Source organism: Pelodiscus sinensis, chromosome 16 (genome assembly GCF_049634645.1).
Source record: "Pelodiscus sinensis isolate JC-2024 chromosome 16, ASM4963464v1, whole genome shotgun sequence".
In the NCBI taxonomy this organism is placed as follows: Eukaryota; Metazoa; Chordata; order Testudines; family Trionychidae; genus Pelodiscus; species Pelodiscus sinensis.
Window position 1 is genome coordinate 23,087,271 of NC_134726.1, and position 17,029 is coordinate 23,104,299.

Sequence of the window (17,029 nt, forward strand, 5' to 3'; positions counted from 1 at the left end):
TGACTGTGGTGTGAGAGTGGGGATAGGGGGTGCTGAACCTGGGGGCTTATGAGGATGGCAGCTTAAAGTGCTGTTTAATCCAGCCCACAGAGTCCAAAGGCACATGAGGGTGCAGTGTGGCATTGCTGTGAAACCCAGCCAGCTGAGTCCAGGGACATATGAGGGGGTCAGCTTGTGAGTGCTGAGTACCCAGTCCTCTCAGACGTGCTCTGACTAGTGTGTGTGAGTGTCTGTGTGTGTTGCTAAGGTGGGAAGAACCCCATCCTGAGGAACCTAGTTCCTGCAGGAGAGCTCCAGTGGGAGGGGGAATTGGCAGCAGGGAGAATTCAGCTCCATATGAGAGCCCAAGTAAGCACCAACAGCACACTGATAGAACTGTTAACTTTCCCCCAGTCCCATAAGGGTAACCCTGATAAATGAGCATACCCCAGAGTATTGGGCAAATCTGGTAACACAAAGGTCTATCTAGCCCAGTATCCTGTCTTCCAACAATGGCCAATACTAGATGCCCCAGAGGGAGAGAACAAAACAGGTAATCATCACATGATCCCTCTCCTGTCATCCATTTCCAGCCTCTGACAAACAGAGGATAGGGATACCATTCCTACCCATCCTGGCTAATAGCCATTGACGGACCTAACCTCCATGAATTTATCTAGTTCTTTTTTTAACCCTATTAAGTCCTGGTCTTCACAACATCCTCTGTCAAGGAATTCCACAGGTTGACTATGCACTGCACAGAGAAAAACTTCCTTTTGTTTGTTTTAAATCTGCTACCTATTAATTTCATTTAGTAACCCCTAGTTCATGTTACAGAAACAAGTAAATAACTTTTCTTTATTCACTTTTTCCACACCATTCATGATTTTATAGACCTCTATCATATCCCCCCTTAGGCTCCTCTTTTCTAGGCTGAAAAGTCTCCCAGTCATTTTAATCTCTCTTCACATGGGACCCGTTCCAAACCTTTAATAATTTTTGTTGCCCTTTTCTGAACCTTTTCTAATGGCAATACATCTTTTTTTGAGCTGAGAGGACCACATCTGTACGCAGTATTCAAGATGTATGTGTACCATAGTTTTATAGAGAGGCAATACAATATTCTTTGTTTTATTCTGTCTCTTTGTAATGATTTATGTATACAGATTCCTCTTATTATAACTTAAAGCAAGGAAAGGGTTGTACCAGAAAAATGGGATGTATCTGGGGGTATGTCTACACTACCCCCCTAGTTCGAACTAGGGGGGTAATGTATGCATACCGAACAGATAGAAGCCTAATCCGAACTATCTAGTCCGTGCCGCGTGTAGCCGCGCGGCACGGGGTTCGCACTAGCCGGCTTTTAAAAATGGCGGCGCCGGCTTTATGCTAATGAAGCCCGGGAAATTCAAATCCCGGGCTTCATTAGCAAGTTCGGTATGCATACATTACCCCCCTAGTTCGAACTAGGGGGGTAGTGTAGACATACCCTGGAATAGGAATGCTTCTCATAAAACCATATAGAAAGAGATAGAATCAATAGGCATGTCTCTGGAGCTTTCCCCATCCAGGACTGATCCAGTCCTGAGCCTCCCGCTGCCAAATGCCCTTTAGGGAGGATAAAGCTCCTCTCCCTCCCCATTTGTACAGGAACATTTCTGGCTGTTCCCATGTGTTAGGGATCAAGGGAAGAGTGCACAGTTTGCTGCAGTTTTCCCTCTAGCTGGGGGCACACAGACCTGGACATGCCACAGCCAGGGGACATGCACCCCTCCCTCAGCTGTACCCACTACAGCTGAACTGGCCATTGAGAAGTGCTTGTCCCCTGGTGCCAAGCTGCTGCGGTGAGAGAGGGCTGGCATACTGACCCCCTCATCTCCAGCCCCACCCCAGAGAAATTATTTAAATGAAGCATGTATATGTTATTTTATTTTCCAACAAATAAAAATTGAGTTAAGGACCTGAACAATGCCAGGTAAATCTAGTAGCCTATAAAATATGTATCAGAAATAATAACTGTGTACATGCCTTCACTGATTACAGATGTGCCCATCCTTGCTCCTGGCCCTGTGACTGACATACCCTATAGCCCAACCCCTGCTATAGGGGCTAGAGCAGCTCTCAGCCTGCCACAGGCAGGGGCTACTCCAGTCCTGTGGGGCTCACTGCAGGTGGGGGCTGCTCTGGCCAGAGCAACCCTTGTCCAGGATTATTCTAAGAGGGGTGGGTGAGATTCTGTGGCCTGCACTGTGCAGGGGGTCAGACTAGATGATCATAATGGTCCCTTCTGACCTTAAAGTCCATGAGTCTATGAGTGGAGCAGCCCCCCCCCTTTTAATCCATTAACTAATTAAACATACTATTTAACCAGTTAGCTGATTAATCGGGGATTTTACATCCCTACCGAGGATGTGGATATCTGCAAGTCATTTCTGAAAATGCAGCTGCGGATACCAGTTTTGTTTCCACACAGGGCTCCACTAAAAGGGTGCTTGAGCTGGATAAAATGAATGCAAATATAATTCCTATGGAAACAGAACAGCGGGGATCAGCCTGGAACTGGACAGCTGCCTGCAGGGCACCCCTGGGTTACCCTGTCGAGCTTTTATCTGGCAGCCCCCAGGGAAGAGCCCCTCACAACTCCCGCTGCTACCCAACAGGCTTCACCACCGACAGCCACTGTCATGAGCCGGCCACGCAGGGCGCGGGCGCTGGCAAATATAAGGCAACCGCCGTGTGCGCTGAGCACGCTCCGCCTCACAGCCTGGGCTCTGGCCCACTCCCTGGTTCCAAATAGCGCCTAGCCCTTGCGCCCCTTTGTCTGACACGCCCCCCTTAGTTCCCGCCCTCGGCCGGTGAGGACAGTACTGCACATGCGCGGGGCCTAAAACGCGTTTCTCCCTTTAAATCACTACGCATGCGCCTCGCCTTGTTAGGCGGCGCGGGCTGGGGTAGGAGTCCAGCCGTACTGAGAGCATTGCGCGTGCGCGGCGGAGGGACGCTCCAGGCTAAGTTTTTTTTTCCGGCGGCCTTTCATCCGCGCCGTTGCGCCGTGCCGTCACAACGCAAAGCCGCTGTGACGTAGCAAGCGGTGGCCTTACGTAGCTGTCTTTCCTTCTTCCCGTCGCGATCGACATCCGGGTACTTGGGGCTGCGGGAGGCTCTGAGGGGAGGTAGCGGCGGCGGCGGCTTCCTAGCGGAGAGGCCGTGGAGCAGCTCCCCAGCGGGTCAGTACGGAGCGGGGGCGGGGCAATCTGAGGACCCGCTGGGGGCGGGGTGTATATGGCGGCGGATCTGTCCGCCCTGGCTGCTAGGCTGTCGCAGTCGGCCGCCGCCAGGTCCTACGGGGTCTTCTGCAAGGGGCTGACCCGGACCCTCCTCATCTTCTTCGACCTGGCCTGGAAGCTGCGGATCAACTTCCCGTATCTCTACATCGTGGCCTCCATGATGCTCAACGTCAGGCTACAGGTGAATGGGGGGGGGGGGCTGTACTTCGCGCCCCTGCCGCCGGGGGCCTTGTGAGGGGGAGAGACGGCCGCCACCGTGACTCAGCTTGAGTCAGTCCCTTGCTAGAGATGCAGACGCTTCCCTCTCAGGTCCCCGGGAAGTGTCCTCAATTTGCAGGAACTGAGGGCAGAGGTGACTGGTGGGGGGAGGAAGGTAGTAGTCACGTGCCCCCCCCAAACCTGGGAAAGGGCATAAACCACCCCTCTCTGACCCTGGACCCACATCATCCTGCCCTTGCTCTGCCCTCAGCCTGCCTTTTCCCAGGCTGCCCAGGAACTAGCGGACCTAGTGTCCAATGCTGGCATTTCAAGTCCAAGCTGCTCCACACACTTACCAGCAGGAGAGGAAAGTGGAGTAGGGTGGCCCCAGCTCACTTTGCTCCTCTACCCACGCGGCTCTGCTTCCTACAGGGGAGTGTTGGGGCAGTCCTGCCCCTTCCCCTAGTGAAGTGGCTGTGAAAGCAGAATGAGCTGGGGCCATCTTGCTCCGCTTCTGCTGGTGAGTGTGGGGGACTACACCCAGACATGGACACACCCTGCTAGCATAGTTCCATCTAAGGGACACACCTGTGCACAAACTATTCTACACCTGCCCACCTCCTTTGCAGATATTAAATGCAGTGTTTGCAGGGGGCCAGCTGGTAGGGGGCTGCTGCAGCCCCCAGGGGTTTACCATTCACATCTCTACTTTTGCACAGCCTCTCACTCATCTGCACACCAAGGGTACGTCTAGACTACAGGCTTTTGTCAACAGAGGCTTTGTCGACAGATACTATCGACAAAGCTTCTGTCCACAAAGAGTGTCTAGACTACATCCAGTTCTGTCGACAAAGCAAGCCGCTTTGTCGACATGAGAGTCGAGACGCAAAGGACAGTGTAGATGCAATAACGCCTTCTGTTGACAGAACTCTGACAAAAGGCATTATTCCTCGTAGAATGAGGTTTACCACTGTTAACATCGACAGAACTTAGCGGTAGTGTAGATGCAGGGATAGTTTTGTCGACAAAAGTCCACTTTTGTCAACAAAATTCTGTTGTCTAGACACACACCCCATTTGAGCAAAATAAGGATGAAATTTCTAAGTCTAGCAAATGGGATGGACCAGAGTATTGACAGCTTGAATCTGGAGATTTTCTCTTCTTGTGCCTGTCTGTGCTGCAACTCTAGATTTGTAACCAGTTAGTGACATATCTGGATACAAGACATGTTTAGCTTGTCTCACAGTATTCAGTTAATAACCATGGCAGTTAACTATTTCCCCTTCGTCTACTGCCTATGTTGGCAGATGGTGGTCATCTTGTAAACAGGATCAGCAACCTGTTTTATTGCAATATACATTGTAACCCTAATCATGCTTGTGCAATCATTTTGCCTGGTGATCCTTTGAACTGTGCATGTTGTTCCACATCCTGTTTGTATGCCAGTGTGTGAATGTTCTCCAGACATTCAGCCCACTTATAGGTGCCCAGCTTTATTGCTGTGTGCCCTCATACAAAGTTAGTGAGCACAGAAGGTTGCATGTACAAACATGAAAAAATGAAGCATTATTAATACAACTTTGACATAATAATTGAGACTTTACCTCTGATTATAGTGTCAATGTTTAATTATTAAAGGTAAAGATACTTAAAACTGTGTTCTGCTGCTAAGTCTCTACAGTATGCAAGGGTACATCTACACTGTGGGCTAAAGCCAAGTTAGGATGTGCAACTTCAGCTATGTTAATTGTGTAGCTGAAGTTGCAGTATCTTAACTCAGCTTTTGGCACTGTTTGCACAGCAGGAAGGCGAAGGAAGAACACTCTTCCTTTGACTTCCCTTACCCCTCATGAAATGAGGGTTACAGAAGTGAAAGTAACAAGCCCGTTATTTTGACATTATTGCTGTGTAGAAATAAGCATGCAATGTAGACATAGCCTCAGTGATCAATCTTTTAATTTAAAACTGTATTGTTAGGTAATTTTCAGGCTTCTCATTCACTGAGTCACCTTTGATATTTTCTGCCACCTAGAAAAGATAAGCTCTAATTCATTGAATTTAAACAGCAAAAGAGGAGACGCCAGCATTAAATGTGCAGCACAATATAGGGATACTTGCTATTGGAGCCCATACTCTTAAATATTGCGTATAGAAACAAACTGTTAAAATTAATAGTATCAGTATCCACTTCCACAGTATAGGATAAATCTTCTTGAATTTATTCAAGGAAAAGAGTTAGTAGTTTTGTAAAAAGGCCCTTCGGGTTCCTCCACTATGTTCTGCTCTTGAGATCCTTTTTTCCCCATAATATGGAGATCCCTAATTAATATCTGGTAACATTGATAAAGTAGTTTGAATCCAATGAAAAGGTGTATCTCTTTCTCTCTTTGAGAGGCAATTGAAGGAGGAGGAGACTGATCATAAGTTAATTTCCTGTATTCTTTTTCAGGTTCATATTGAAATCCACTGACTTGAGACTTGCTGTGCTTATTGTACTCTCTGCTGCAACTAGGGTTATTAGGTAATGTTTTTTTAGCAAAATGCGAAGTTTGAAGGACAGAAGAGCTATGATTGTCTCCCATATGACTGTGGAGGAGGAGGAAGATTTAAACCATGAACAGTTATGTGAAAGTGGCCCAAATAGCCAAAACAAGGTCTTTCACCTTCCAGACATACATTCCTTGCTGAATGATTCTCAGGTTGATGTTAATAATAGCTTACAAAAAGAATTCTTCTCTCTTAAGATCAGGAATTGTTCTTTATTTAAGGCTGTACCTTTGCCTCATATTGGCAAGAAAATGCCCCCTCATTTGAGTGAACCAGCAAGGTTAAATTTAAGTGCAGCTGTCTCTTCAAAGGATTCATATCATCTGTTTGTTTCACCTGAGAGAGGACAACTTGATAAGATTTTTAACCACTTTGATAATACTTTTGTGACAGGTTGGCTGGAGAAAGCATATAGTTCCATTAGTGACTTGGGTGTCTGGTGTTGCACTGGAGATAACTTTGTACACTTTGCACATTTCTGGCTGACAGAGCTACATGACAATCAGAAACGGCAGCTGTTGGAATTAGAAATGGATATTATTGAAGATGAACTGCAACTTGCATTTCTTGAGTTGGATTCTGAGTTGCAACCTTCTGATCTGAATTCCATCCTTGCTGCCACATTGAGTGAATATCCTATGGAACTGTTGAACAACCAGAAATCGTACATTTTCCTTGACTATTTAAGCCTCATGTCGTCAGAGAAAACCAGTGGATATAAAAAAATGCTTTCAAGTATAAAATATACAACAAATAATCCTCAGGTTACACAATGGCTACTAGCTGTACGAGCTTGTGCACTAGCAAATCTTTGGCATGCTGTAGTGAAGGTAAAAGCAAAATAATGCTGACATTTCAATGGTGTTTTTAATATTAAAGTATCTGGTTAAATCAAACAGTGATGAGACAAAGTTAGAGTTCAGGTTTTAGTGAGAGCTATGCAACTAAAATGAAATGGCTCTTGTAGTTATTAGTAAAAAGTTCTCTTGTGTAGTATCAGGAGATTTTAATTTGACTTATTTAGGATTCGTACAAATGAATTTCTTACATTAATTCTTTACTGGAACAAAGTCTTTGAATTTAATTGTATAGAACTGATCTTTAAGGGTCTGGGCTTTTGGCTGGTGTTCATAGTCCCCTATTGGAAAGTTCTTGCCTGTAGAATTCAGTCCTATCTTGGTACAGTGTTTTTTTTTATTTATTTTTTTTAAACCTGTGATTCCGAAAGCTTTGTCAATTACAATGTGTTTTAATTGGAACAGCTGAGAGATTCTGAAGGTGAGAACTAAGGACGTCCTGTAGAGGACATCTTTCCAAACAGTTCTTTTTTAGAGCAATGGTTATGGTGGTGTGTTTTTGTTTTGTTTTGTTTTAAAGAGATCTTAAATTAAACTTACTGATGTCCTGTAGACAAAGGCCTAACAATGATTCCCTTTATAAATAAGTGTATTTGCAGGGCGTTATCCTTTCTTTCAAAAAACCCCAACTCTTAATTATGACTGAACCTACTGGAAATTTGTAGCCCACTCCTGAGTGAGGACAGGAAGGTGATCTGCCCAGACAATTAAGGTAGACCTATGCAAAGGTGACAACTCATTTTTTACATTCCTCTAATCCAGTTGCAATTCTGTAGAGACTTGGTCCGAAAGCATCTTGAGAGCAGCTGTATGGTAGCTGCAAACAGTCCAGTAGAGACCAAAATGGGGCTAGTAATATGCAGTACATAGGGCCACAGCCCCTTTTCCTTGCTGTTCTGGCTCACTGGCGTACAAACCTTTACACTGCCTCTGAAACACAGAACATCGTTATCCTGAGATGATCCTTCCTGAGCCAGTTAAAACTATCTTGTGGACAAACTTACGCCAGCATTTCTCTGCAAATTAGCCACATTGCATTTGAGAATTTGGACCTCAGGAACAGATTCCATAAACCCTTATTCACATGAATAGTCCTATTGACTTCAGTACTCCAGTTAGTTATGATTTACAAATATTTGAAAATAACTCACACATTTGTTAGGCTTCTTGGAGTACAGAAAACAAAAGTTTCTGTGTTTTTTAGAGGTGGCCTTTTATTTGGTTTGAGACCAAAATATGGTTTGAATTATATGTCTTTCAATAGACAAAAGAGATTAAAACTTTTAAACATTTTAGACAATTTTTTCACATGCACTTTAAATCTATATATGTGGTGTTGACTTGTAGATCACATGTGTGCCAGCTACATTATCAGCAGAAATGTCAGAGTAGTAATAAATTATAGATGGTAAACAGCTGTGAGGGAGCTGTTGCTGTCTTGGGCAAAAATTAGACTTTGTCCCCTAGACTCTATTGAAACCGTTACATGTTATATAACTCATGTCCACTTGTAGTATTCAGTAAAAACTCACAATTCTGCAAGATGAGAATACACAGTCAATAACATTAGAAATGTGACAATTCTCTAATATCAAATACTGCATTAAATTATTAGAAGCTACTGATCTCTTATGGAAAAAGATGAAAATTGCTACCTTATTTATTCTCTCTGCTACTTTTTTGAAGCAGGTGGTATAAGATTTTCTTATTTTCAAAGATAGGGATACAGGGAAAGAATGAGGATCTCTTTTCCTATACAGCAAGTGTTTCAAACATTGGTCTACATTTTTTTTTTTTTTACACTTTCAGTTTTGCACCTGCATTTATTGTTGCATGCAGATCTAAGAACAAAGTACTTGTTTGTACAAAAATTGTACCTCCAATTATTTATGCTTGTACGGCCAGGCTGAGCATTTTGACCCTTAGGTTATCTTCTCCTGTTGCATGTTTCTTTCTTAATCATTCCTCTTTTGGTAACATCAGTTGCTTTTAGAGAGAATTTTGATGTACGCAAAATGTCCAGCAAAAAGGAGGAGCAAACGAAGGCGTAGGAAATATTTTTCCTTCCACTACTTTTTAACATAAAGACAAACATAGCAAAACCAGCCTGACTATTATGTTTTTATATAAGCCTATTCTAGGATGCAGAGGCCTTCCTTTTTAATGTTGTAAACAAGTTGTTCTATGGAGGGATTCTGGTCTAATGAATATTTTATACTACAGACCTAATCGTATACAATAGTCTTATCATGGTAAAACATCTGTTAACTTCCCTAGATCATGGCTGAAAGCCATGAATTATGGGATCAGTTGAAATAAGTCTGCAGTACAGATTGGACCTCCCTGGTCCAGTACCCTCAGGACCTAACTCCTCCTGGATGAGGGATTTTTTCAGGACATGGGGTAGGTCATTTCAGGGGCAGTTCCCCATGCCCTCTCCCTGTTTCTTGGCTTTCTTGGCAGCCCAGCTGATCCGTGTGCATGCTCCCAGCCCCTCTGCAGCCCAGCTGAGCCGTGCACTGGCTCCCGCCCCCTTTGCAGCCTAGCTGAGCCACACCAGCTCCTGGGTCCCCACCCTCTGCAGCATGGCAGGACTCACTGGTCTTGGAACATCTGTGGTCATGTCAGACCACGGATGTTACCAGACCAGAAAATCCTGGATTTTGGAGGTGCAACCTGGAATTGGATAGAGAAAAGTGATTTGATTGTAGTTTTTCTCCTGAATGTGATCTTTTAACATTAAAGAGTCTCAATTTTGAGTAGATTTCAGTCTAATAATTTAACATGCCTTGAATGTTATTGTTGAATATCTGAAAGATAACTTAAACATTCCATCTGAAACTGAAATCAAAAGATGTTTTACTGTAGTAGTGTTTAACATGCCAGACACTGCACTTCACGGTTGGAGAAACATAAATTGAAAGCAGTATTCTTACACTACTAGAATCTGGCAGGGACAACAACTCAGAAATGTCAGTGCCTTCCCCCTGGGAGGGATAATTGTAAACCAAAGGATAAGTAGTCTTTCATAGATGTGTAATATTTATACACATGTCTGCTGCATACAGTTGTGTACGTTAATTTTTGTCCATTATATCTAGTATGGTCTCATCTCAAGGGAAAATGTCTGGATTAAAAGCATTGATTTGGTTTTCAGGGAGTTTCATGGCCCCCCAGTAAGTCCAGTGTTAGAATCCATTTTCATAGTAAATGCTTCTCTAGGGTTGAGGGTATCCTAAGAAATCTGTTTTTGTAGGAAAGAGTATATTTAATAGAGCGGATAATTTTGAAACACCAGAAGATGACTCTTTAGACTTCCAATTTTTTGCTTGCAGTGTTGTTGGTGTCAGTCAGAAGTATTTAAAACAGCAAAGTAAAATATAAGACCGGTCACTAAACAACTTAATGCTTTTAAAATTCAGTTTTATAAGGCATTGGTCAGTACCAGGCTCCTTCCTGAAGTACATATCAAGAGTTCTGTTTCTGCTACTACAAAGCAAACAAATGAAGTGGTTAAAGAAAGGTAAGAAAATAAAAAATATAGTATTAAGAGAATTCTTAGTAACTTTTTATAAACATGTTTCTTGATTGAAGGTGAATTCAAGTAAATACTGCACTGCTGTTTTGAACGATCACTTTGTTTAAAACAAATATTGAATAATGTCTTGAGCCTTTTATATGTGCCTGCACAGAGCCTTTATGTATATAGGCAAAACAGCAGTGTGTTTGCTTTTGTAAACTGTCTTGTCTCTTTAGTGTTAACAGTTTCTACTGCTTTTTTTTTAAAGTTTGTTTCATGGCTAATAGGTACTGGTATTCATGTAAATTACATGTACACTTCACAAGGAAACTTTATGGGCCCACGCAAGGAATACCTGCCACTTATTTTGGAAGTGCTTGTTGTGGATTATTTTTGAGGAACATTAAGTGCTTCAGTATCTGAACGTTTTATGTTGTGCGCTGGGAAAAAATGTGGATTTTATTCATAGAACCAGGTCCTTACGCATTCTCATTCTTTTACCAGTTTAGGAGAGAAAATGTTTGTCCTAAATGCATCCCTCCTGCCCACATCATTGCCCTCTTCTATTTTGATAGGCTGCTCTGTATCTGATTATCATAACAGGTTTTGACAGTGATTTGGGTGATTTGCCTTGAGAGTTTGTTTGCCTAGTAGAATGATCAGAGTTAGCACCTCGGTGGTAAGCCTAATTCATTTGCTTTTTTTTTTTTTTTAAACCAGCTGCTTTGAAAAAAACATTAAACTGGCAGTCCAAATCTCCATTTTTTTTATTCTTTTGATTGTGAATTGCAGTCTTATTTACATTTTCAGATATGTGTGGCATGAAATCTATCAAGGCCTGCAGCTAGTAACCAAATTAATGTATGCTGTTTGTGTTTCTTGGAAAGATACTCTGTTATGAGTTTGAGTTATATTGAACTGTCTGAATAAACCTGATTTTTGGGAGGGGGAAGATGTTATGGTTTTGACTTGATTTTTTTTTTTAAGAATACTTGAAAGATGATGAAGCCTTTAGATAAAGTAACTAACAAGTTCTACTTAGTCATCTTTAATCTCTCAAAATTAGGCTAAAAATCTATCATTTTCATAAATTAATATCTGAGCTCCCCGGAAATGATTCATAGATCCACTTATGAAAATTCAGAGGGTGTTTTATGGCCCATTCATATTTACTGTACATTTTTTCATTAAAGACAGGTTGCTACTCACATACTTTTTTGCCACTCAATAATAAAAATGATATCCTGAAAGTGATTGAACATCATGTTCTTAAGTTCAGTCCTTCATTTCTTTTTGGTTGATTTTTAGATTTTTTGTACAACCAAAACCCCCATTGACATCATGAGAGTTTTGGGAGACCACAGGATGCAATATTAAGGCCTAGGTTCAGCTGTTCAGTAAAGTAACACTGTTAATGTGAAGCCTATTCCATTTCAAAAAGGATTTTTTTTAATCTAAGGGACTTTCAGAAATGGTATTAGTGACTGCCCTTTTTGTTTTTTTTGTTTATTTTAAAAAGTCATCTTTCTCTGTTGGTGTGCACACATAAGGAAAGTGACTCGTATTGAAACAACTTTGTTCTCTAATCTTTGATTATAGTCATCTTGAGTATTTATCACCTACTACCAGAGATGAAAATTTTAACAAGCAATTTTTAAAGTTGACTGTCTCATTAAAATCATCTTTCAAGATTAGCTAGTGCCCGATCTTCACCACTGAAGTCAGTGGTAATTTTGCCACTGGCTTCAGTAATACAGAATCCCTCTTCTACCGGTGGGTAACAATTTAGTATTCAATGCTTATATTCATAGTAATGTGAATTATCTTGGTTGTAAATACTAACTTTATTATAGGTGTTTGCACACAGAACAGCTATTCTTATTTTGATCATTCTTTAAAATTCTTACTGCAACATAACAACTGAGAGGGGCTCCTAGAGTGTGCCAGCCCAAAAGGACTGTAACTGGTATGCCACATTTAGATACATTTGGTAAAAGGAAAGATGTTTACAGCAACTTTGTCTTTGAAACTCTTCTCTTTAGTACAGAGGTGGGGAATCTTTTTTTGGATCGGGGGCTGCTGACCCACAGAAAAAATCAGTCAGGGACCGCACACAAACTGTCACTGATGTGGCCCCGGTGACCTGAGGAGAAAGATGCTCCTCACATTCCCCTTGTACACCACAGTTTGGGGGGCCCAGCATAGTAGATTGTGTGCTCCAATCCTGTGGTGTGGTGGCAGGGGGGCTGGAGGTCCAAAATGGGCTCCCCAAAGTTTGGGGAGGGAGTCCTGAGCCTCTGGGGGCCAGATCCAGGCAAGGCAGGGGTCGCATCTGGCCACCAGGCCTTAGGTTCTCCACCCATGCTTTCGTACTTTAATTCATGAGCAAGTAGTTTAACTTGAAATGTTGCTGTTCTGAGTGAAAACAGACTTTTTAATATAGCACTATATAAATTTCCAGAAGCTGATGAATTATGATGCTGCTTACTTACACCACAGGAGGGAGTTAAACATCAAGATTTTGAATTTTACTTACCTTACTGCAAATAGTTTTCCAGTATGGTGTTTCAGTATCCAATTCTGTTCTCAAATATGCTGAATTTAACTTACTCCTATGGATTGTTACTGCAATTTTGTGTAAAAATGTATAAAGGCCAATACACAATAGTAACTTATTGTAATTGTTTACAGTGGAACTCTAAATGCCAATGAATGGTTTTATCAAACTGTTTAAAAATAAATGTGTTTTTGAAAAATAAATTGCTTGTTTTCTTGTTTTATGGCTTTATAAACTGCAGTGTAAGAGACTAATTGAAGGTAAGAATGTTAAATATCAACTAATTTAATAATCAATGAATTTTGCTTAGACTAGTCAGTAGGGCACCTCCACTTCTAGGCTGTTGCTACACTTCAAAGGTGAAAGCGCTGCGTGGAGCCTGGGGTCAGCTGGGGACTCTCCCGCTGAGCCCGGGGTCCGAGTGGCGCTGCCATTTTGAAATGCTGCGAGGAACCTGATGCTGGGCTCCCCGTGGTGTTTCAAAGCAGCGGCACTGCACAGAGTGCAGCAGGAGAGTCCCCCACTGATCCCGGGCTCCAGGTGGCGCTGCCACTTTGAAAAACTGCATCCAGCCTGGGGATACCTCAGCTGGCCCCCGGGCTGCTCGCAGCATTTTAAAGCGGCAGAGCTGCGTGGAGCCCAGGGTTGCTGCTTTGAAGTACCCCCTCCTCTTCTTACCCCCTGCCCCCCACTGCCTCTTTCTGATAGAGGCAGCAAGGGGGGGGGGAAGAAGCGACTAGTCGACTATCTGATAAGCAAATGCTTGTCAGACCTTCAATTAGGGATGTGAAGGACTAAGCTAGTCAGTTACCATGGTACTTAATATTCTTAGAAAACACAAATCATCTCAGACACTAGTATAGAAATAACAGAAGATGCTGCTTTTCTTTCAACTTTAAAGTGATGAGGAAATCTCAAATAGTCCTTCCGCAAAGAGGATAGTATAGGAAGAGGGAAGAATTCGCAGTATGTTGAGGTATAAAGATACTGTCTTGAACATGCAAACCAGTTTGTAAAACACTGCTTCTCTTACCATACAAGTTAGTTTCTTTAAGAGATGGAATCCAACCCAGAACTTACACAACAGATTTTTCTGAGTTCCTAATTCTGCAAATATTCTCATTCATACATTCCTTAATCATAGCTGATAAGCAGTTGCAATATACTAATGATTATCCAGATTCAGGATATTTCCCATCCACCTGACTAGGTTTTAATTTGCATTATCTTTACGTAATACCTAGGTTAAAAAAAGGTAGCATGTATGAAATTGCATGTTAGGGCTAGAAGGTGAATCATTGCATTGGAACATGACTCTTAATCACATCCTACTCATAAGAGCACATACTGTACCATGGGAGTGGCTTGTCTAATTGGGAAACTACAAAGGCAGAAACAGGAGAGCTTCCTTGTTATTTGGAATAATACGTAGAGGCCAAAATTAGTTTCCCTCAATCCATGTGCATGAGTTTAGATGAAAGAAGTAGGAATTCTGCATGAGGAATGAGCAAATGTCTTCTTTCTTCTGACCTTAACAGAGCTGCAGTCAGGATTTACAGGTATTAGGGTCATTGGGAGCCCTACTTCTATAAACTGATCTCTCCTAAGGGTAGCTGCCACATGTAATAGGCTGGGGTCCTCCTGCTCTTTCTGTCAGTGGTCTCTTAAAATCTTTTTAAAGATCAAGATCAATTTCTCATGACTCTGAAAGGAACAGAAGCGCTGCACAACTCTTAAGGGAAACTTTCCTTCAGAGGTGAGGCTTTGGGGGCTATAGAAGAGGCCCTATTGGCCTGTCAGGTGCTGGCTCTTTTAAAGGAGGAAACCCTGACATTAAGGATCTCCTGTATGTGCATATAGGGAAGGTATGCTCTGAGCCTCTTTGCTTTTCCTCATGTGCCTCTTCTGTATTCCCCAAACTACTTACCACTTAATTTCTTGACTTTAATTTCTATTCCTCTTGCTGAATGTCTTCGGAATCAAGATTATTTTGAAGATTTATTTACTTTAACATTTTTTCCCTCCCTCTCCATCTTTTCCTCAATTTTACACAATTTTTGTTGTAACATTTATATTAGTTCAAGATCATGACTTCAACATCATGTGGAAATGGAAAGCCATAACCACAGCTAATTGACAAAGCCACTCAAAAGTCATCATCAAAATTATTGCTAAGTTACACGGGTTGACTCAATATGAAGGTATTTCATTCTCTGCTTTGGTGAGGAATATCATCTGTTGCATGTTGGACGATACTATGGGTAAAATGTTGCTGCTGTTTTATGTGCTATATTTATTCTGTAGAAAAATGGAACTCTGGTCTAACGGTTATTGGGCGGGCATCTTCAACACGTATACAATATCCTTTTTTAAAAAATGGATATCAAGTGAAGGAGAACCTCTTGGAACGCAGCAGAAAAGAAAAGGAAAAAAATGAATAGAGAAATTTCCTAAAAGCATATTAAAGTCACAAAGCTGCCATTTTTATATATTCATGTAGTCATATTTTTCATACATTTCAATCATTCTCTTTCCTTCATGATTCTTTGGGTCACAAGTTAAACTTTCTGTTCTTTGCTCCTTTTTCTACCATCTAGCATAATTTCATCTACAGCCACAAGAATGTTCGCTGCTTGAAGGCAAAGTCGTGTATAAGGGAAATATGATACATTACATTCACTGTTTCTCTTTTGGAAAAAGCCATGGTTCGTAAATACTGCCTTTAAAGCAGCAGAGGGAGCTCATATTTGACGTGTGATTTAAAGTCTCCACCAACATACACTGGCTATTTATTCCCAATCCAGTTAAAGCAGTGTCTTTTTTTTTTTTTTTTTAAATCATCTGCAAGGGGAGGTAGTGGTTTTTTGTTTTTGTTTTGTTTTTCCTTTACTGATCCAACTGATCTTTTTTGTTTTCAATCAAATGTTGTCTGGTGTAGAACTCCGGCCTCATGATGATGTCAAAACTTTATCGGTGACATAGTTAACCCCACAGGAAAAGGGAAAAAATGCAACTATATAAAACTTTTAACTCTAAAGTCCAGTAAGCACTTGTGAAAAAGGCAATCTTTACTAAAGATTCAATTGTCTAGCTTCTTCAGCTAGGCAGTGACAGAGCATGCCAAATAAACATCTAAGGTCACTGCAAATTTCTATGGAAAAAGTATGGAAAGTTAGAGGTGACTTTCTGGAGATATATCTAAGCTGAATAACAAGCAGAGATCGTTTCTTCAGTTAAGAACATAAGAATGGCTGTACTGGGTCAGACTAAAGGTCAATTTAGCCCAGTAGCCTGTCTGCTGACTGGGGCACCTGGTGTTGGCCACTGAGAGGGTGGACCGAAGACAATGATCAAGCAATTTGTCTTCTGCCATCCTTCTCCAGCCTCTGACAAACAGAGGCCAGAGACACCATTTCTATCCCCTGGCTAATAGCCTTTTATGGACCTAACCTCCATGAAATTATCTATCTTCTCTTTAAACTGTTATAGTCCTAGCCTTCACAGCCTCCTCTGGCAAGGAGTTCCACAGGTTGACTACACGCTGCGTGAAGAAGAACTTTCTTTGATTAGTTTTAAACCTGCTACCCATTAACTTCATCTGGTGTCCTCTAGTTCTTCTATTATGGGAACTAATGAATAACTTTTCTTTATTCGCCCTCTCTACACCGCTCATGATTTTATATACCTCTATCATGTCCCCCCTCAGTCTCCTCTTTTCTAAACTGAAAAGTCCCAATCATTTTAACCTCTCTTCATATGGGACCCGTTCCAAACCCCTAATCATTTTAGTTGCCCTTTTCTGAACCCTTTCCAAGGCCAAAATATCTTTTTTGAGGTTAGGAGACCACATCTGTACAGAGTATTCAAGATGTGGGTGTACCATAGTTTTATACAGGGTCAGTAAGATATTCTGTGTCTTATTTTCTATCCCTTTCTTAATAATTCCTAGCATCCTATTTGCCTTTTTGACTGCCACTGCACACTGTGTGGAAGTTTTCAGAGAACTGTCCATGATAACTCCAAGATCTCTTTCCTGATTTTTCATAGCCAAATTAGCCCCCATCATACTGTATGTATAGTTGGG

The 17,029-nt window shown here is 41.8% G+C and overlaps 2 protein-coding genes across 4 annotated transcripts in view; both read left to right on the forward strand.

The window, feature by feature from the left end:
- Positions 1-2,931: 2,931 nt before the first annotated feature.
- SMIM10L3 (small integral membrane protein 10 like 3) lies at positions 2,932-6,051 on the forward strand. The gene is made up of 2 exons (XM_075899510.1): positions 2,932-3,447; positions 5,914-6,051. Exons 1-2 carry the CDS (start codon positions 3,262-3,264, stop codon positions 5,932-5,934), a joined length of 207 nt encoding a protein of 68 aa, XP_075755625.1. The 5' UTR covers positions 2,932-3,261; the 3' UTR covers positions 5,935-6,051.
- The window catches only part of CYTH3 (cytohesin 3), a 136,612-nt gene continuing 125,587 nt past the window's right edge, over positions 6,005-17,029 (forward strand). The window contains exons 1-2 of one of the 3 annotated variants that reach the window (XM_075899498.1): positions 6,005-6,841; positions 10,291-10,391. In XM_075899498.1, coding sequence (XP_075755613.1) covers positions 6,005-6,841; positions 10,291-10,391 — 938 coding nt within the window. Of the gene's footprint in view, positions 6,842-6,865; positions 10,392-17,029 lie in introns of those variants that run through there. The other 2 variants (XM_075899499.1, XM_075899500.1) reach the window with 2 other exon arrangements.

What these genes read in the sequence shown, in the direction of transcription:
- SMIM10L3 (XM_075899510.1), top strand. Translation starts at nt 3,262, where the DNA reads ATGGCGGCGGATCTGTCCGCCCTGGCTGCTAGGCTGTCGCAGTCGGCC. An exon ending in TGCTCAACGTCAGGCTACAG is followed by an intron (nt 3,448 to 5,913) that starts GTGAATGGGGGG and finishes ATTCTTTTTCAG; the next exon opens with GTTCATATTGAAATCCACTG.